The sequence below is a fragment of the Natator depressus genome, chromosome 2 (genome assembly GCF_965152275.1).
Source record: "Natator depressus isolate rNatDep1 chromosome 2, rNatDep2.hap1, whole genome shotgun sequence".
NCBI classification, from domain to species: Eukaryota; Metazoa; Chordata; order Testudines; family Cheloniidae; genus Natator; species Natator depressus.
The window spans coordinates 109,106,335-109,128,756 of NC_134235.1; the positions used below are offsets into that span (position 1 = coordinate 109,106,335).

General features: G+C 44.7%; 1 protein-coding gene across 2 annotated transcripts in view; it reads left to right on the top strand.

The window, feature by feature from the left end:
* Positions 1-22,422, top strand: part of GMPR (guanosine monophosphate reductase) — a 64,376-nt gene that overhangs the window by 21,847 nt on the left and 20,107 nt on the right. For both annotated transcript variants that reach the window (XM_074944829.1, XM_074944830.1), the window contains exons 5-6: positions 1,718-1,799; positions 12,272-12,378. In XM_074944829.1, the coding sequence (XP_074800930.1) occupies positions 1,718-1,799; positions 12,272-12,378 (189 nt within the window). The remainder of the gene's footprint in view (positions 1-1,717; positions 1,800-12,271; positions 12,379-22,422) is intronic.

The window sequence follows — 22,422 nt, forward strand, 5'->3', positions numbered from 1 at the left end:
CATTTAAAAAAATAAATAGTGAGTTACAAGCCAATAGCAGCAAACAGAGAATGGGCCAACCCTACATTATCCAATTTCTGTTGACTTCAATAGGAATTGTGAACGAATAAGGACTGAGTAAATGCTGAGTTTGGATTTTAAGAATTGCTCCCTGGTCTTCCGTATCAGTGCTGCCACAAACAACTGCTTTAGTAAGGATCCTTATCTAAAGGTGATCTAAGTGGCTTTTAACCTCTCAAAATCTAAATTCAGATCCTCCCTAAAATGAACAACCCATACTAGCACAAGGGTCACAAATGGATGATGCAAGGCATGCAGGAATCCAGCAACATGCAAGAGTTGTGCCTGGTTAAAGATGCATGCACTTCCCATAGGTGTTGGCCTGTATACTCTTTGGATGCTTGCTGCTGTGGGAAATGACTTGGGGATTTGGCCCTGCATGAATAAATGATTCACTGGGAAGGATGCAGGGTTTTTTCCATTGGGTGCAATAGGGTGGTAGCTGCCCTCTTGCCCCATAACAATACTGTCTCAGAGGATCCACCAAAGCATTCTGTTACCGTCTCCCATTCTGATAATTGCTGACAATTTCAGGAAACATGTTTCTTGAAAACAAGCCAGTGGCATTTGGACTCACCTAACTAACCACTGGCTCTCGTTAGAGATACAAGTATTTTCAAGACAATTCAGTTGCAGGCAGTAACATCCACTATAGCAAAATTCTGCTGGCCATGGACAAGTGGGGTAGGCAGCAGTGTTTACAAGATGCTAGTGCTGTTATAGCAGTGCTTGGAACGCTCATGAAATGTTTGGAGCACTTCTGAATGTGGACCAGAGGCATTTACAAACCTCTCAAGTCCTGGAACTGGTACTGTAAATGCCAACATTCTCGAGGGTAGGCCAGCGTATAGTGAGACCTACCCTACTGGGGAGTCTTTTAATTGCTGCCATCTTACCTGCTATTCCTCAGTGCATGGTGCTTTCAGTAAAAATATCCTGCAGTAGTAACTGCATTATAAGACAGGTTTCAGAGTAGCAGCCGTGTTAGTCTGTATTCTCAAAAAGAAAAGGAGGACTTGTGGCACCTTGGAGACTAAGGTGCCACAAGTCCTCCTTTTCTTTTTGCATTATAGGATGAGATCAAGACTGCTATCCCAGGAAATTCTATAGGAAAATTCTCTATATATGCATGGATTTTGATAAAGGAGAAGGAGGTGTTCTTCGCTTCTTCTGCCCATTTAACTTCCGTTGTTCTTTAGTTATCAAACCTTTTTTAGCATAGCTCGGGGGACGGGGAGCTCATTTAGGGATGGGCCTGAACTGCAGACTCACCCATGGAAGTTAAAGATTGTTTGCCTCCGGGGTTGTAATGCAACCCATTATTGAAGAAGAGACCCAGCCACAAAATTGAAATCTGGAACTGGGCTTGGATTCCAGACATCTAAGTTTAGAGGTGTTTGGGCCAATCACTAATCTCATTTGAATCCACAAGGTACCTGTACTATTTGTCTAATTTATAGGAAATGTACAGTGGACAACTTGGTAATATTTTAATGATAACAGAAGTACAGTTTCCTAATGAGTGAATTTAACTGTTCGCCCTTCCTGGTCTATCAGCTAGGATAAGAAATGAATAAAAACCAGCAGTATCATCGTTATTTTCCACTGCACGTGGCTTTAAAATCTCCCATGTATAATATTGTTGCTTTTGTCTCAGGCAGGTAACGTCGTGACAGGAGAGATGGTGGAGGAACTTATTCTTTCTGGAGCAGATATCATTAAAGTGGGTATCGGACCTGGTAAGTCAAATCTGGGCTGAAAAGTGAAGACGTGGGTGGAGGATTTGTTGCATAGATGAACCCAATGTATATGTCACAGCCAATTCACCTGTGCACAGGGTCGCACTTTTTAAAGGTGCCTGGGCCCATTCATGTTAGCAGAGTCGTAGAGTCCTTTCTCAGAGACAGTTTATGTGAGAGATAACGGGCAGGATATATGCATGAAGAGCCACAAAGAATGATTGACTGAAGAGCTCAAGGATTTAAATGTGGAGGAGGCTTGGAATTTCTTCAACTATACGAAAACTGTCTGAAATTTGCATCGCAAGCAAATGAAAAACTTGTAGGGAAAAGCACCAGACCAAGCTGGATGAATAAATCACCTCAAAATAGGTTATTAGGAGTAAGCAGAGAGCACGTAGGAATGGAAAATAGGGGTATATCAACAAAAAAAACCCCTACATTGTGGATATTAGAAAATGTAGGAGTAAAGTGAGAATTGCTACAAGTCAAGCTGAATTAACTCTTGCCAAGGAAATTTAAAAAACCTTCTTATTATTTATCTAAATAAAAAGAATAAGGAAGGATGAGGTTGGGATGCTAGTGTGGATGGGAAAGAGATTAAAGATAATCTAGGTATGGGCCAAAAACTAAATGAATGCTTTGCTTTGGTTTTCAGTAAGGATGATAATATGGAACATGTTCATGAAGACAGTAAGGCTGATGAAGTGAGTGTCTAGACATGGAAATTATCACTTATGTGGTGGAGGAAAACCTTGATGTGCAAAAACTGGGCAGACCAGATCATTTCCATGCCAGAAAACTGAAAGAATGGGCGTATGGGATTGCTATTCTGGTCGCAAGGATTTTTAATAAATCTGTCTATTTGGGGGAAGTACCATATGACTAGAGCATCACTAACATTCTACCTATATTTAAGAAAGGGAATAAAGTGATCATGTGCTTATAGACCTGTAAATCCGATTTCAGTAGTATGCAAAGTGCCTTAGAACAAATTGTGAAATGAAGAATAATTAAATTAACGGAGGTAAATGGTAAAGGGCATGTTTACCAAAGGTAGATCATACCAGACTAACCTGATTTCCTTCTTGTGAAAATAAGTGATTATTTTAGATAAGGGAAATGCAGTGGATTTAGAATACTTGAAGGGGAGAAGGCAACAGGTTGTGCTGCAAAGTGAAATAGCAGAGTGGAGGGAGGTTACTAGTGGAGTTCCTCGAGGATTGGACTTGCGACCAATCTTATTTACTATTCTTTTATTAATGATCTCGGCACAAAAAGTAGGAGTTGCAAATTGACTGATGATACAAAGATGGGAGGAGGCATCGTCAATACGGAGGCATATCGGAATATTAGGAAACTCTGGATGCTCTTGAAAACTGGAGTGACAGAAATGGGATGAAATTCAATAGTACAAAATACACTTAGGTCTAATAATAATTCCTGCTACAAGCTGGGGGCTTATCACTCAGAAGCAACAAGGGAGGCAAGAAACCTGAATGTGTGGGTTGGTCACAGGATGACTATGAACCACCAATGTGATGCGGCTGTGAAAAAGGCAAATGCAATCCTAGGATGTATCAGGTGAATCATTTCCAGTAAAGCGAGAGAAATATTAATGACACTGTACAAGGCACTGCTAATTTGGAATACTATGTGTAATTTTGGTCACCCATGTTAAAGATAAATTCAGACTGGAACAGGTGCAGAGATGAGCGACTAGGATGATCAGGGGAATGCAGGGCCTATTTTATGAGAGGTGACTGGAACAATTTGGCTTGTTTAGCAGAAAGAAGGCTGAGATGGGATATGAATGCTCTCTATAAATACGTTGCGGGGTAAATACCATGGAGAGTGAAGAGCTATTTAAGCCAAAGGACAATGTTGGCACAAGAACAAATGGATATAAACTGGCCATGAAAAATTCAGGTTGGAAATTAGGAGGAGGTTTCAGAGCGATGAGATTCTGAACACCTCCCAACAGGAGATGTGGGGACATTAGTTTTAAGAGCGAGATGGACAAATTTATGAGTGCAGCTGTATGATGGGGTTGCTTGTGATGGTAAGGGGTACAGCTTAGCAGCCCTGTGGCTCACCTCCAGTTTATGGCTTATGTTCCTGAAAGCTCATGCTTCAGGGTTTCAGCCAGCCACCTGCAGGGGTCAGGAAGGGATATCTTCCTCCCTAGTGTTTGTTTTTTTTTTTTTTTATATCTCCTTCCTCTGAAGCATCAGAGATGGCCATGGCTGGAGATGGGACATTGAATGGGGAGGGCCCAAGGCTTTGAGGTGGCACTCAGCATTCTCTCTCTCTCTCAGGTGTTTGACTGGCTGGTCCTTGCTCAAGGTCGCCATATTTAGGGGCAGGAAGGAATTTCCCCCCCAAGGCAGATTGGCAGTGACTGTTTTTTTTTCACCTCAGTCTGCAGTGTGTGGGTGTGGGTCACTGCCAGGATTCTCTGGGTATATCTCAGTTATTTCCCATTGCAGGGACCTCGGGCGCTGGAGCACCTCAGTCCCTCCTATTCTCTGCCTTTGGCTCATAATAGTCTAGTCTCCTGTGGGCTGTAATACTTTGGTCTAATTTCAGGTGTTGGGTTTAGGGTGCTGGGTGGTGTTGGTGGCCTGTGCTATATAGGAAGCCAGATTGGATCCTTTCTGGCCTTAAGCACCCTGACTCTATTAGCAAACAAGCCTTATAGTGACAGGAGCTGGATCTGTTTAGCTTAACGAAGAGAAGTTTAAGGAGTGACTTGATCACAGTCTGTAATTACCTACATGGGGAGCAAAAGTTTGATAATGGGTTCTTCAGTCTAGCAGACAGAGCAATGACAAGACCCAATGGTTGGAAGTGGAAGATTGGATGTTTTTTAAAAGAGATATTCTAGTTCAAACGGAATTATTTTGGGTGAGTTCTAAGCCCTGTGTTATACAGGAGGGTTGGACTAGATGATCACAGTGGTCCCTTCTGGCTTTGGAATCTATTTCACGGTGTTATTTTCTGAGCTAAAGATGTGTGGGTGATAGGAAGCATGGTGGTGTCGGCACAGTCAATGGCAATACTATGTTCAGGACTGCTGGTGAGACTTGCCGCATCCTGTTACAAAAAAGACACGCTGAATCATCTCAGTTAAGTCTCCTGAGGATATATTGTTCAGGGTAGGCACTTTTATTTAATCTATTGCCTAATAAACATAGTGCAAATCACTAAATCATTTATAAAACGATATTAAGATCAGATTGCCGCCTTGCACACCTCTTTAAAGTGCTTTGAGATCCATGGACGAAAAAGCACTAAGTACAAAGGTATGATGCATTAATATTTAGTAGTTGTAATGTGTATGTTAATGGTTTCTTAGCTGCCAATCACTGTAGCACTTTCTAGGGTAAATTAAATCTGTGTGGGAGAATCCCACAGGATTTCATAAGTCTTTTGTATTTTACCTTGTTCCCTTCCCTGGTATTGCTATCTGGGATATAGAGCTAGAATTTCTTTGCTCTTCTTCTGTCTCCTACCCCTTCGGGCCTGTGTCTTAGGGTATGTCTACACTACGAAATTAGGTCGAATTTATAGAAGTTGGTTTTTTAGAAATCATTTTTATATATTCGAGTGTGTGTGTCCCCACGGAAAATGCTCTAAGTGCATTAAGTGCATTAACTCAGCGGAGTGCTTCCACAGTACTGAGGCAAGCGTCGACTTCCGGAGTGTTGCACTGTGGGTAGTTATCCCACAGTTCCCGCAGTCTCCGCTGCCCATTGGAATTCTGGGTTGAGATCCCAGTGCCTGATGGGGCTAAAACATTGTCGCGGGTTGTTCTGGGTACATATCGTCAGGCCCCCGTTCCCTCCGTCCCTCCATGAAAGCAGCAGCAGACAATCGTTTCGTGCCTTCTTTCTTGAGTTACCTGTGCAGACGCCATACCACGGCAAGCATGGAGCCCGCTCAGGTAACTGTCACCGTATGTCTCCTGGGTGCTGGCAGACGTGGTACTGCATTGCTACACAGCAGCATCAACCCATTGCCTTGTGGCAGCAGACGGTACAGTACGACTGGTAGCCGTCATCGTCATGTCCGAGGTGCTCCTGGTCGCCTCTGTGAGGTCGATCAGGAGCGCCTGGGCAGACATGGGTGCAGGGACTAAATTTGGAGTGACTTGACCAGGTCATTCTCTTTAGTCCTGCAGTCAATCCTATTGAACCATATTATGGTAAGCAGGCAGGCGATACGGATTGCTAGCTATCCTACTGTACCATCTTCTGCCAGGCAGGCAAGAGATGAGGATGGCTAGCAGTCCTACTGCACCGTCTTCTGCCGAGCAGCCATGAGATGTGGATGGCTTGCAGTCCTTCTGCACCGTCTGCTGCCAGCCAAAGATGTAAAAGATAGATGGAGTGGATCAAAACAAGAAATAGACCAGATTTGTTTTGTACTCATTTGCTTCCCCCCCTCCCCCGTCTAGGGGACTCATTCCTCTAGGTCACACTGCAGTCACTCACAGAGAAGGTGCAGCGAGGTAAATCTAGCCACGTATCAATCAGAGGCCAGACCAACCTGCTTGTTCCAATAAGAACAATTGCTTAGGTGCACCATTTCTTATTAGAACCCTCCGTGAAGTGCTGCCTGAAATACTCATTGATGTAAAGCCACCCCCTTTGTTGATTTTAATTTCCTGTAAGCCATGTTGTCAGTCGCCCCTCCCTCCGTCAGAGCAATGACAGACAATCGTTCCGCGCCTTTTTTCTGTGCCAACGCCATACCAAGGCAAGCATGGAGGCCACTCAGCTCACTTTGGCAATTAGGAGCACATTAAACACCACACGCATTATCCAGCAGTATATGCAGCACCAGAACCTGGCAGAGCGATACCGGGCGAGGAGGCGACGTCAGCGCGGTCACGTGAGTGATCAGGACATGGACACAGATTTCTCTCAAAGCATGGGCCCTGCCAATGCATGCATCATGGTGCTGATGGGGCAGGTTCATGCTGTGGAACACTGATTGTGGGCTCGGGAAACAAGCACAGACTGGTGGGACTGCATAGTGTTGCAGGTGTGGGACGATTCCCAGTGGCTGCGAAACTTTCGCATGCGTAAGGGCACTTTCATGGAACTTTGTGACTTGCTTTCCCCTGCCCTGAAGTGCCTGAATACCAAGATGAGAGCAGCCCTCACAGTTGAGAAGCGAGTGGCGATAGCCCTGTGGAAGCTTGCAACGCCAGACAGCTACCGGTCAGTTGGGAATCAATTTGGAGTGGGCAAATCTACTGTGGGGGCTGCTGTGATGCAAGTAGCCCACGCAATCAAAGATCTGCTGATATCAAGGGTAGTGACCCTGGGAAATGTGCAGATCATAGTGGATGGCTTTGCTGCAATGGGATTCCCTAACTGTGATGGGGCCATAGACGGAACCCATATCCCTATCTTGGCACTGGAGCACCAAGCCTGCGAGTACATAAACCGCAAGGGTACTTTTCAATAGTGCTGCAAGCTCTGGTGGATCACAAGGGACGTTTCACCAACATCAACGTTGGATGGCTGGGAAAGGTACATGACGCTCGCATCTTCAGGAACTCTGGTCTGTTTCAAAAGCTGCAGGAAGGGACTTTATTCCCAGACCAGAAAATAACTGTTGGAGATGTTGAAATGCCTATAGTTATCCTTGGGGACCCAGCCTACCCCTTAATGCCATGGCTCATGAAGCCGTACACAGGCAGCCTGGACAGTAGTCAGGAGCTGTTCAACTATAGGCTGAGCAAGTGCAGAATGGTGGTAGAATGTGTATTTGGACGTTTAAAGGCGCGCTGGCGCAGTTTACTGACTCGCTTAGACCTCAGCGAAACCAGTATTCCCACTGTTATTACTGCTTGCTGTGCGATCCACAATATCTGTGAGAGTAAGGGGGAGACGTTTATGGCGGGGTGGGAGGTTGAGGCAAATCGCCTGGCTGCTGGTTACGCGCAGCCAGACACCAGGGCGGTTAGAAGAGCACAGGAGGGCGCGGTACGCATCAGAGAAGCTTTGAAAACCAGTTTCATGACTGGCCAGGCTACGGTGTGAAAGTTTTGTTTGTTTCTTCTTGATGGAAACCCCCCCGCCCCTTGGTTCACTCTACTTCTCTGTAAGCTAACCACCCTCCCCTCCTCCCTTCGATCACCGCTTGCAGAGGCAATAAAGTCATTGTTGCTTCACATTCATGCATTCTTTATTCATTCATCACACAAATAGGGGGATGACTACCAAGGTAGCCCAGGAGGGATGGTGGAGGAGGGAAGGAAAATGCCACACAGCACTTTAAAAGTTTACAACTTTAAAATTTATTGAATGCCAGCCTTCTGTTTTTTGGGCAATGCTCTGTGGTGGAGTGGCTGGTTGGCCGGAGGCCCCCCCCACCGCCGCCTTGGGCATCTGGGTGAGGAGGCTATGGAACTTGGGGGGGAGGGCGGTTGGTTACACAGGGGCTGTAGTGGCAGTCTGTGCTCCAGCTGCCTTTGCTGCAGCTCAACCATACACTGGAGCATACTGGTTTAATCCTCCAGCAGCCTCAGCATTGAATCCTGCCTCCTCTGATCATGCTGCCACCACATTTGAGCTTCAGCCCTGTCTTCAGCCCGCCACTTACTCTCTTCAGCTCATCACTTACTCTCTTCAGCCCGCCACCTCTCCTCCTGGTCATTTTGTGCTTTCCTGCACTCTGACATTATTTGCCTCCACGCATTCGTCTGTGCTCTGTCAGTGTGGGAGGACAGCATGAGCTCAGAGAACATTTCATCACGAGTGCGTTTTTTTTTTCTTTCTAATCTTCACTAACCTCTGGGAAGGAGAAGATCCTGTGATCATTGAAACATATGCAGCTGGTGGAGAAAAAAAAAGGGACAGCGGTATTTAAAAAGACACATTTTATAAAACAGTGGCTACACTCTTTCAGGGTAAACTTTGCTGTTAACATTACATACAAAGCACATGTGCTTTCGTTACAAGGTCGCATTTTGCCTCCCCCTACCACGTGGCTACCCCCTCAACCCTCCCCCCTCCCCGTGGCTAACAGCGGGGAACATTTCTGTTCAGCCACAGGCAAACAGCCCAGCAGGAACGGGCACCTCTGAGTGTCCCCTGAAGAAAAGCACCCTGTTTCAACCAGGTGACCATGAATGATATCTCACTCTCCTGAGGATAACACAGAGAGATAAAGAACGGATGTTGTTTGAACGCCAGCAAACATACACTGCAATGCTTTGTTGTACAATGATTCCCGAGTACATGTTACTGGCCTGGAGTGGTAAAGTGTCCTACCATGGAGGACGCAATAAGGCTGCCCTCCCCAGAAACCTTTTGCAAAGGCTTTGGAAGTACATCCAGGAGAGCCGCGAATGCCAGGGCAAATTAATCCTTTCACATGCTTGCTTTTAAACCATGTATAGTATTTTAAAAGGTACACTCACCGGAGGTCTCTCCTCCGCCTGCCGGGTCCGGGAGGGAGCCTTGGGTGGGTTCGGGGGGTACTGGCTCCAGGTCCAGGGTGAGAAACAGTTCCTGGCTGTCGGGAAAACTGGTTTCTCTGCTTGCTTGCTGTGAGCTATCTACAACCTCATCATCATCATCTTCGTCCCCAAAACCTGCTTCCATGTTGCCTCCATCTCCATTGAAGGAGTCAAACAACACGGCTGGGGTAGTGGTGGCTGAACCCCCTAAAATGGCATGCAGCTCATCATAGAAGCGGCATGTTTGGGGCTCTGACCCGGAGCGGCTGTTCGCCTCTCTGGTTTTCTGGTAGGCTTGCCTCAGCTCCTTAAGTTTCACGCGGCACTGCTTCGGGTCCCTGTTATGGCCTCTGTCCTTCATGCCCTGGGAGATTTTTACAGAGGTTTTGGGATTTCGAAAACTGGAACGGAGTTCTGATAGCACGGATTCCTCTCCCCATACAGCGATCAGATCCCGTACCTCCCGTTCAGTCCATGCTGGAGCTCTTTTGCGATTCTGGGACTCCATCATGGTCACCTGCAGCTTGCCACGCTGGCCAAACAGGAAATGAGATTCAAAAGTTCGCGGTTCTTTTCCTGTCTACCTGGCCAGTGCATCTGAGTTGAGAGTGCTGTCCAGAGCGGTCACAATGGAGCATTCTGGGATAGCTCCCGGAGGCCAATACCGTCGAATTGTGTCCACAGTACCCCAAATTCGACCCGGCAAGGCCGATTTAAGCGCTAATCCACTTGTCAGGGGTGGAGGAAGGAAATCAATTTTAAGAGCCCTTTAAGTCGAAAAAAAGGGCTTCATCGTGTGGACGGGTGCAGGTTTACATCGATTTAACGCTGCTAAATTCGACCTAAAGTCCTAGTGTAGACCAGGGCTTAGAGGATATGTTTACAGTACAAAGGAAAGACCTGTGGCCATGAGTCTCAAAGCCTAAGTCAGTTGACTAGGGCTCCTGCTATGGGGCTAAAAATAGCAGTATATACATTTGGGCTAGGCTGGAGCCTGATCTCTGAAACCCAGCAGGGGAGGGTTTCAGACCCTGGGCTACAACTCAAGCCCAAATGTCTGCACTGCTACTTTTAGCCCCCAGGGTGTGAGCTTTGTGAGCTCAGGCTCTGGCAGTCGCTGCTGTGGGTTGTCGTCTTCTTTTTTTTTTTTTTTTTAGTGTTGGCAAACCCTCAGTCGCTGGATGTTGGTTGTCAAACAGGGGTGTGCCTGGTCCTTTTGTGTCTTCCCATTTACCTTTCCCCTTCTCATAGAAGCCTGCTTTGTTGTTTTTTAATAGCTGTGATTGCAGACCATTAGAAAACACTTAGACATAAACATCCCAGAGCATTCAACAGAAAGCAGAAAATAGTTGCTCTAGTAATACCTATCTTTCATACAGCGCTTGTCATTGGTAGCTCTCAGAGCACTTTAACACAGTAGGTAAGTATCATTAGCCTCAATTTACAGATAGAGAAACTAAGGCACAGAGAGGCAAAGTGACTTGCCCAAGGTCATCCAGCAGGTCAGCAGCAGAGCTGGGAACAGAATGCAGTTCTTCTAAGGCCCGATTCAGGGCTTGGCCACTGGACCGCAATGCAAAGCAAAGGGAAGTGTAGAAACAGATAAGACTGGGTTTAAGTTTGAAAGTGTCAATCGGATTGACCAGTGTAGCACTCACTGATTAAAAGATCCAGGGACAGGCGGGTGAAGCCTTTTAGCTCATGTAATGAACTCTGTGAACAGATAATTTGAGAGCTGCAAAGGCTTGCAGTTGTGTCCAGAACAATAGAATGTAGGAGGACCATAAGATACCTTACATGCAAACAGCAGAGATGTTGAGGTGTAATGACTACCGTACTGGTGAATTATCACAGAAATAATTTAGTCTGTAGTATCTAAGTGGAGACAATTAACAGTGAATGCACTATACTCTCTGCTGGGAGACCTGTCAGAAAAGATCTTCAGTTGTAATCCAGCCTAGAAGCAGACGTAACAAAGTTCACTCGCAGAAGATCAAATCTTGAGGTTTTTACTCAGACGAACTCCCATCCTGTTTCAGAGAAAACTGCCTTGATAAATTATAAAGCTTGAGGCAGCTAAATAGTTACAGTGAAGGTTATATTTAAATTAATTTTCCAACCAGTTTTCAGAAAAATCAGTCACTGTTTAAATATCTTTACTCCTGTGAAAGATCAGTGGAAGTTGCTATTTTTCCAATAGTTCCCTTCTGCTTGTATATGTTGATTAGGGCTTTGGAATCTGGGTTTGTTTGACTGCTTTACAAAACTGACAGGTTTCAGAGTAGCAGCCGTGTTAGTCTGTATCCACAAAAAGAAAAGGAGTACTTGTGGCACCGTAGAGACTAACAAATTTATATGAGCATAAGCTTTCATGAGCTATAGCTCACTTCATCAGATGCATTCAGTGGAAAAAAATTGAATGCATCCAGTGAAGTGAGCTGTAGTTCACGAAAACTTATGCTCAAATAAATTTGTTAGTCTCTAAGGTGCCACAAGTACTCCTTTTCTTTTTGCAAATACAGACTAACACGGCTGCTACTCTGAAACCTCACAGGAATTGTAGTTTTGGTGCTTCATGCTAGCATTCTTTTCTGTAGAGTTGATTCCCTGGTTGGGCTACATCTCCCACAAGACATGGTCTTTCCTCTTAGAGGGAAGTACATCATGGGAGTCCCTGGCAATGGTGGTGCATTATAGGAAAGGAAGTCCAACTTGGGAGTCTGGCCGATAAAAGGGAAAGGGGATACGAGGCATCTGAACTATAACTCCCATGAGCCACTGTGGCAGTGTTTCAAAATCAAAATATTTCAGTTTTCAGATGTTGTTTTATGATGAAAAATTAAAATTTTCCATGGAAGGCAGACACTTTTTGTTTAAAAAAAATATTCATTTAGGCTAAAACCCAATTGTCTGTTGTGGAAACAAAAATCAACAGAAACATTTTTCTGCTAGCCTGTTGGCTACATTCTTTTGATCTTATTTTCTTTTCATCTAGGTTCTGTGTGCACCACCCGGATTAAGACAGGTGTGGGCTACCCTCAGCTGAGTGCTGTGATCGAGTGTGCAGACTCTGCCCATGGCCTGAAGGGGCATATCATTTCTGTAAGTGAGTATAGTCTGCCAAACACCACTCGCTGCAAATCAGGGCAGGAATGCTGAATAAAAAGCCCAGAACACTGAAAATAGGGATCTTCATTAAACTCTCTTTTGTAGTTCTTAGTTAATCAGGCAGAGGTTTGCAAAGGTACAAATGATACCCAATTCCCACTGACTTTCAGTGGGAATTGGGCACTTAATTCCTATTTATGCTTTTGAAAATTTCCTTCTCAGCCTCCTGCACCCCGCAGTGGAAAATTACAAAACACCAAAGTCTGGATATATAAATTAACAGAATTAAAAGAATGTTAACATTTTGATTTGGAGCCAAACAACTGTCCCTGTGGAAGGAAGATCCCTTTGAATGGGTGAAAGAAAAGTGAGCCTGCCAGTGAGCAGGACATGGGGAGTCACAGGCAGCCATTCTATTAGAAGCTCGTGTGCTGACGAGAGGACCATTTCGGACAGTGGAGCTGCAGGGGTCCTTACCCCACCAAGACAAGTTGAAATGTTGGGGGGGTACTGCAGAGCCACATGGTGTGGAGTATGAGCTGCTGCAATTTGACTGAGCTTTGTGGTGGTAATGGCTTGAGGCTCTGGGGAATAAAAATGTCTCCCCTTCCCAGTAACTTGATGCTCTGAAATGTTCTAAGTTGAAATGGTCTGTTTGTATTTCTTGGAACTGGATGTGTAATAGACTGGGGGCAGGGAGGAGGGGGAAGGAAAGCAAGTACTAGTTAAAATCAGATCTTTATCCCTTTTTTATTATTCATTCATATATATATTTTTCTTCTCCCCTGCTCACCTATATGGAATTCACAAGAGCAAGTAGAAATACCTGACCATATATAAAAGAAATTCATAATTTTATGAGTTATGGAGTTTTACAGATGTGTTCATGGCAACAGCAGAGACCAAAACAATATGTATGAAAGGGTGAGCCACGATCAAGAAGTCTTGAGAATTTAATAGGTGGTATCAAAGCAATGATGTTTACAGGACCATCCTGATTTTCCAATGATCCTTTTCTCCCGCTCACCATTCTAAAGAATTTTATTTTTTAATAGAGATGGGCTCAAAATTTGGATCGAGATCCATATTTCAAACTCCTTAAAGTCTTGGATCAGGTGTTTTGATTTGGGCCCAGATCCTTGACTGGGGCCTCAACTCTAGGTTGTTTTTTGTTGTTTGTTTGTTTTTTAATAAACTCTATCCACTTAAACACTGCTCACTTGCCTCTTGGATACGTCTAGATGTTGAGCTGGGACTATGATTCCCATCTTGAGGAGACATGCCCATGCTAGCTCTCGTCAAACTTGTATGATAAAAATAGAGTGTAGTTGCAGCATTGTGAGCAGTGGGAGGGGCTAGCTGCCCACAGTATGTGCCTAGACTGGGGAGGTACTTGGGGTGGCTAGACCTTCCTACCACTCGCACCAGTGACTACACTCTATTTTTAGCATGCTAGCTTGATGAGAGCTAGTGCAAATAGGTCTCCTTGAGCTGGGAATCACACCCGCAGCTCAAAGTGTAGACATACGCTTGGAGAACAAAGGCTTTAGGCTTTTGACAGCAGGCAAAAAACAAGAACCTGTCATCCCTTCTGCCAGTACTTGAGTCTGGCTCCCTTCAATTGCTGGAGAGATTACAGTTACTAAGAGACAATGGGAATGGGAGTCTTTTCATTAATTTACACATGAGAGTTTCCTTGTAGAGAGATTGTTAATGGATACAATTGGAGGCATGGCAAGGAAGAATCCAGTGTTTGGATGCACTATAATAGGGCTTTTTTTAATACTTGGACTTTACGGTAATTGAAGTACAGTTAAAGTCAGAACAGTGATTGACTCAAATTCCCCTCCCAGTTATGACCATGCAACCCCATTTAGTTCAATGAGATGGTAGGGCTCTATATTTAATCCATTTCATTGATCTCAAGCTCAGATACATTCTGTTAAGGGGAAAAAAAAAAGGAAATATTTTCCCCCCTAACTGCTGGCACTGTACACTCTGCTTGGGATCTGAGCATTGCAGCTGGGTTCTTTCTGACTCTTGTGTCATTACCAGTAATAAAGGGTCTGCGGGCTGAATTTAGCTGTGAATTTTGCTGATGGCATATTTCTTAGCTATCTGTTCTAATGTAACGTTATGCATTTATACCACACTCATCACTGTGATATCTGACTGAGTGTTTTGCAAAATCCACTCACTTAAAATGGTTACCTTCTCTTTAGTTCTCTGTCCCCTATCCACAAAAAGATAGAAAGGCTTTATTTTATTGTGAGAAAGCTCAGGCTTATGTCAGAGGTGTCCCTAAAATAGGGTGGACTCAACCCACTGAAAGCTTTGAAGATCAGGACTTGAGGGGAGCTTCTGTTCTCTCTGTGCCTACACTTGAGAGGACGGCATGATTCCAAGATCGAGGAGACATACTCACGGTAACAGTGTGCTAAAAATAATAGCTGCTGCCTGTGCGACACTCTCCATCCCCAGTACAAATCCACCGTAACCCTCTGGCTATGTATTCAGGGTGGCTAGCCCATGTCACCACTGCTGCTGCTGCCTGTGTTACCGTGGCTAAGTTGCGGCTAGTTTGAGAGCTAGCACAGGTATGCCTACATGACCTGGGAATCACACCCCTAGCTTGTAGTGTAGACGCAACCTAAGAGATGCAGCGCAGAACCTGCATCCCAAGCAGAGGGAGTTCTAACATGGCTTTCGGCCACCTTTGCACACGCCTGATCCTGGGCAGTTTTGGGGGCCAGAGCAGCTTCCAGCGTAATTTAAACCTGGCGCCTGTGTTAGTTATGAGAGCCTCCCTGCGCTACCGTATGGGCAGCAGCACTGCCTGGAAAGTCTGCAGCCTGCCCCGACAAGCCCTTTAAGCCAGGGCTTTTGACTTATGGGGGAGTCCTTGGAGGACAGCCTTGTAGCTGGGTGCTACGGTACCTGAGCCAGGAGAATCCTCCTCTAGCTGGAACCGAGGCCTTTAGGGTTCCTTTACACCACTGGAATCCAGTGTAAAGGGACTAGACCGAGGGTGAGGATGGGATTACCCCACACCGCTGCGGGGCGGGGGCGGGGGGTGTACACTCCCTGTGAATTTCCCCAACACCCCTCCCAGTTTTGTGAACTACTTACATGCAGTGTTTCCTGTTTAGTGACTGGAAATTTGAATTGAAATTGAAACATTAATACACACTTTAAAAGCATATACAGTGTGTGATAAAATACGTGTATGTGAAAAAGTATAATAGATTTGAAAAGTATGAACATAGACTAGCTTCCTTATACAGCTGTTGTTCTTTATGACAATGTCAGTGCATTCATTTTGGTGATGTTGGCCAACCTAATAATTTCAAATTATGATTTGTAAGCAAAGTCTAAATGAGCTGTCCCTGACAGCTAGTGATGAGCTGGGGAGAAAGGCTTCAGGACCAGATTGTATTTACATTCACACCTAATCTACCTAGGTATCCAGCAAACAGAACTGTGTTGCCCAAGTGATAGATTTTGGCTGGGGTTGGGTTACAAATCACTTGAATGCAGGAGGGGGCAGAGCGGGTGGAGGGTAATGAAATGTAGTTTTTCTTATTGTCTGAGTAAAGGGCAGTAGAACTGTACTTAGCCTGTGCTGATTGAGGGCATCAAGAGAGAGGGTGGGGACAGGTGTTTTGCTTGATGGTCTACCTGAGTCAGAAGTACTGTTTGACCTGCCCCTCTCCACTGTTTAAAGACAGAGCTGATTAGGCTCCATAGAGAGTCTTTTGTTTTGTTAAGTGACCACTACAGCTGAAATCACTGAAAATCAGGTCTAAGTGCTTAGAGCTGCTGTGGGACAGTGTTTCTGTGGAAGAGACGGCCCAGTCTGCACAAGCAGTGAGGTTCCCCCACTGAGAGCTCAGCTGAAATCACTGAGAGCTGGGTGGAACCTCAAGAGACTAACTCGCAGAGGTCACAGTGGCAAATGGCAGCAGAAGGTGGCGGTGCAGGGCCATTGGCAACAGAGCGATGGAGTGAACAGTGGCACAACGAACAACAGTGGCAAGAGCAAACAGTGAGCAGCTGGAGGAACAAGCAGGGTGCCTTCTTGCCCCCCACGTGGGAGGTGAACTCATGTGAAAGTACCTCTGAACTCTGAGTCTCCACTGACCAAGGACAACACCGTGAGTGTTACTGAGGCTGTTAAGAATGCTGGAGACACAACACAGTTCATGCGAACAAACATGGCTGTGGCATCATACTTTCTATTTAAGCAAGAGATACCACACACTACAAACTGGAGGCCAATGTTTAGTTCATTGTCACTTGTTCATGCTGAAGTTGAACACTGGTTCTGAACAAGACCAGCAAATGCTCACTATCTTTCTGCCAGAAACTCAACTGACTGGCTAGAAGCATGTGGTGCAAGAGTGAAAGACTCAAATGCTGAAAAAGTGAAGAACTCTCTCACCACAAAAAAAATTTGCATACCGGCTGATGAATGCAATGATGCAAATGCGCATCAAGTGTTAAGTCATTGTGTCCGTTATCTTGATGTCAGCGGTCGGCCAGTAGATGCATTTCTAGATTTTCAAGTTATAGAAGACACATCGGCTGCATCTGTGACAACCCACATCTTAGAAGAGTTACATGCTTGTCAACTGGACCCCAAACAGATGGCTGCTTGTGCATTTGATGGAGCTGCAAACTTCTCTAGAAGACATGGTGGAGTACAAGCTTTGCTCAGAGAAAAGTGTAACCCTAATCTCTCCTATACACACTGCAGAGGCCATCTACTCCAACTAGTGCTAGAACAAGCTGCAGACTCTTCAAAAGACATTTAAAAAGCTATAAATTTAATGTCTTCATTATATTCTTTTTTCAGCAAGAGTCTAAAAAGACTGAATATCATGGAAAATATAGAAGATACATTGGGACTGAAGTTCAAATTAGTCCAACCTGGGAAAACCCTCTGGCTTTCTCATGAGCGATCCTTGGCTGTTGTCTTAAAATTACTCCAGCCATTATTACTGGCTTTGGAAAGTATCTACCAAGATGGGATGGATCTAAGTAGTGAGGCTGGTGGATTACTTTTGCTATTACGTTCAGAGAAGACTTTTGCCATTCTCCCCCCTATAAGTCTACTGTTGAAACCACTTGGATCATTAAACAATGCCATCCAGGCATCTGCTACAACAGTAATAAATCTTTGTCCAGCAATAGAAGCTACATTTGGATCAATCAGAGAGCTATCATTGAAAAAGTACTGGAAGAAGCAAAGACTTCAGTCCAGAAGTTGAGTAATGAAGACATTTATATCGAATCCTTAAGTGAAGAGGACAAGAAGTGTTTGTTAAGACAACTGAAAAAGTACACAGACTTGATTCTTAAAAATCTACATCAGCAACTTACAGATTCTACTCAACCTCTATGTAGCTTTTACAGATCCCTGTCTTATAAAACACCGACAGTTGAGTGAAGTGAGGCACTACCAGCAATGGGGTTGCCATGTGCTCAGGACAGAATAGAGAATTTGAACAATGAATGAAGATTTGACTTCAACTTCTTTTTTATCATCACTAGTGGCTCGACCCGATCTTTGTGCTATGTTTCCTGGGATGAAAGAAGTAGGAATTCATCTCTTGTTACTCCCAGTCACAACAGCTACAGTTGAGCATTCTTTTGCCTCATTGAATAGAATTTTGTGTTCTGAAAGAAGTCTCCTTCTGTCTGATCTTGTGAATGATCTAATGAGCATATCAATTGAAGGAATGGAAGTACCGGACACACGAGAAGCCACCAAAGATGAACGCATTGCATCCAAGAAGTTCATTAACAGAGTTGTGCAAAATTATAACAAGGAACCAAGAAGGATGAAGATGTAGTGCTTCATAGAAGGCTTGAGTAGCCAACTTTAATTTTTGTGATGATTTTAAAACATGAGTTAAATCTAATTAAATGGTCATGAAACATTTTTCAGTTTTTACTATGGTGCCATAGAGCCACCTTCACCCTCATGGTCTCACCCCTCCTCGGCCCTGACCCCTCCACCCTCCCGTAAATTCAAACCTCCCCCCTGAATTTCTGGGGAAAACACTGTAACTGATCTGCAGCATTCAATCAGGCATTGGGAAGGTGACTGGAAAACCAGGGTAGTGTGTGCACATCAACTCAGAAAGCTTGAGCAGGGGATGTGCCACATTCTGAACCACCTGAGGGTTTTCACAGCTTCTTGTTTACAGCCCCAGGTGCTGCGTGTTACAAGAATCAAGCCTGGAGGTGACAAATACATGGATCACCAGAGCCAAGTCAGCATTTGTCTGGGTGGAATGTAAGTGGAAGAAGCATTGTTAGCAGCTGTGGTTATTTTGATATCTGGTATCCGCGAGGAATGTCAAAGTATTCCAAAGCTACATACCATCTTCATGATCTGCAGGCAGACACCATTGATTTTGGGTAATGATCTGATACTCATTAGTTCTTTGGAATGGTTTTCCTCCACTTTCCAGTGCTTTTTCAGCCATTTGCTCTTCATCCATGAGCTAGTCTTGTTTAGGTAGCGTACTGCTGGCTGTGGTGCTGTTTGCCTGCAAAGTGAAGGATATCTTAAAAATGGAACGGACCGGTCACATCGCAGTGGTGGGTGCACTATGTGAACAGAACAGGCTCCAGCTAACTCTCCCATAGCTGTACGAGCACTGCAATGGTAACTGGATTTAAAACTTGTTTAAATCAATACAGTGAGTAGATAAAACTCACGGGGCAAATATGTTGAGTGAGAACGTGCCAGTTCTTACATGGTGGGCCAAATTCATTCCCTGTCTACCAATTGAGTTGCACCAGGGATGAAGTTTGGTACACCTATTTTTCTGGCTTTAACTAAACTTTAAGACCCAAAGCTCATCTCAGAAATGAATCACAATCCACTGAAAGAAAAGAGGAAACACTGTCAAAAAGACATGGACTTTTTTTGTCCCCCTGCTATTTTGTCTGAGAGCCAACTGTCTCCTTTTTCACTTTCCCTGCTGCATTAGCACACTGGTCTTATGAAAGTGCAGAAGTAAGCTGCAGCAAGGAGGTTATTCAGGAGGCAAGTTTGCTCTTCATGGCTTTGCTTGGGATAAAGTTTCTGTTTCTTTTAGGTTTCAGAGTGGTAGCCGTGTTAGTCTGTATCAGCAAAAAGAACGAGGAGTACTTGTGGCACCTTAGAAAGTACTACTCGTTCTTTTTGTTTCTTTTAGGTCAGAGAACTATTGTCCTGCATAGAAAAGCAGACATATATTTTAATAAGCCAACAATCTTGAAAAAAGAAAAGGAGTACTTGTGGCACCTTAGAGACTAACAAATGTATTTGAACATAAGCTTTCCTGAGCTACAGCATCCGATGAAGTGAGCTGTAGCTCACGAAAGCTTATGCTCAAATAAATTGGTTAGTCTCTAAGGTGCCACAAGTACTCCTTTTCTTTTTGCGAATACAGACTAATACGGCTGCTACTCTGAAATCTTGAAAATGAAGTGCATTTCTACTATAGACTGCATATATTATATGTGCCCCCACAAAGAGGCAATGCACATTCTCTCATGCTGCCCCATCATGTGGTAGAAACCCCCTAGCCTGTCTGAGCCATCAATTGCTACATAAGTAGGATGACTTAGGTATTCTTCACTCAGCTGCTGCCACTCCATTTTGCCCATGCCTAACTGTGCCATATGTATATACCGTTGTACTGTGTCTATCGTGTGCCATATGTATGTTCTTCACGTAGTATAGCGGATATATATTTTTACTGGTGCTATAGGTGGGGTTGAAAGAACAACCTATTATCAAAGTTGCTTGACACTTCCCATTACAATACCTTGTTTTCAAACTTTGCCAGACTTTAACTGTTTGGAGGGAAATTTTCCATGCTAGGGTCTGCCTTAGGCTGAATTGTTTAGGAAAATTTCAGACAAAATGGTTCAGCTGTTTCTGAGAATGAGGCTAGGGGACAATATGCTTGTTTTCCCTTGTTAAAAAAAAATTCTGGCAACTTTTTTGTGTGAAAAATTATAGCGCCCCCATGCTTTGAACCAGGAACTCAAAATTTGGCGGGGGGTGGCCTTTGTCTCAGGCACATACCATTTGTTGTCCCCAAGAAAGCTGCAAAAAATTGGCTAAGTTATTATAAGCCTTTGAAAAATCAAATTTTGCACATGCTCAGTACAGACTTTAGCTGCTGAATTCCCAGAAGATTCCATCAGCATTGAGCCTACTTCTCCCTGGGGCTGAGTGGGACTTGCCCTGCAATTGCAGCCCTGGGCTGCTGTGTGCTGTGACAATCCAGACACCTGATCTGAGAGCAGGGAGCCTGGTTAGCCTTTGCTCTAAATGACCCCTCCCTCCTCCCCCCATACTGCTGGGGCCCAGGCAGGTGAAGGAAGTAGCTTTCTGATTGAATGACAGAGGAGACAAGAGCTGAACCTGGCAGAGGGAGTAGATCCGGAAAAGGAGCCTAGGAAGTTGGGAAGCACAGGAATGGAGGCAGGTGGCGTGGGGGGGGAGTGGGAAACTGAGACTGGTGTTGGGGTGGAAGGCGAGACTGGAACTGGCTGGGCAAGGAGACTGGGGTTGGGAGCCAGGGAGGGAACCGGGGGGACTGGGAGCCAATAGGTGGGAGGAAACTGAGATTGGATGAGGAGCTGGAGTGCAGGCTGGGCAAGGATTCTTGGACTGAGACCCAGTGGGACAAGGAGATTGAGGTGTAGGGGGAGGGGAGACAGCTTTGATGAGGAGCCAGGATGTGGGAGAACTGGGACTGACTGAATTGGGTCCTGTGGGAAAAAATAGTATGTGATCATGTAATTAAAGACTGTATCATAATGCCTGTGCACAAAATGTTGTACAGGAAACCTTAAATCTGGTATTTCCCAACTTTGGGATGCTTGACTTTGCAATCTTAGTAATGTTCTTTTAACACAGGTTATCGTGTGTGACATTTTGTTTGTTCTGTCAGAGTATATCTGGAACTATTTATCATCACATCTTTCTGTGCCTGTTACTCACTCTGTAACATGGGGATTATGATGATTACTCACCTTTGTAAATGGCTTTGAGATCTCTCTTGATAAAAAACACCATTTAGTCCTGAAATAGTATTAGTATTTTTCTTTATCTTAGCTTGTATGCTCAGATGTTTGGGGCATTAATCTTACTCTGTCTCTTATGCACTGGGTAGTTTTATTGCACTGTAAGTGAATTATAAAATGAATACATAATAATTATACACTAAGGTCCCATCACTTACGTTTTTAAGGGAGGTTTTAAGTCCCTGTCACCTGTGCAGTTGGGATAGTTGCAAAAATAAGACATGAAGCAACTGAACAGGTGTAGCCCATAAACACAACTGCTGTTGCTGCTAAACTAGCCTCACGTTCTCAGACAGACAGTGACAATTAGGCAAATGCCGTACCTTGTTCCTCGAAGATGATCTGTCTCCCGGGCTCTGGCAGACTATGAGAGGGAGTGGAAGCCACGGATGGGGCCCATCCAGTGAGAAAACGTTGCTCACAGTCCAGAAGCATGCCCTTGTGGGAGCTGACAGCAAGAGGTTCAGCTATCTTAACCTCCAGCAGAGTGTCTCTCTTGCTATCCGCAAATAGAGTAAAACCCCAAACATCAGCAGGATATATTCCCCCTGGGCAATCAAAGCACCATGATACCAACTTAGGCCACTGGCTCAGTTTCCTTTGGAAAGCCCATCAAACACTTGTGTGCGCACCCAAGGCTTAACACGCCCACTGCTGCCACTGTCTGTTCTAAAATGCGGCAGAGATGGGAGTTTCTGGCTGTGCTCAGCTGCATGGGTCATACACAAGCACAGACTGCTGCAGATGGGGAAAAAGTGAAGCAAAATGAAGTAAAAATACTAGCTTTGGAGCAGCTTGCACAACAAAATCAAAAGCAGGAAACTTATTAGGCTGGAAAGGGCTGATCCTGTAAGGTGCTCCCTCAGGTCACATGCTCATCAATCAGCTCGAAGGGCATTTAGCATCTAGCAATAGGTGCTCAGCACTTTACAGGACAGAACC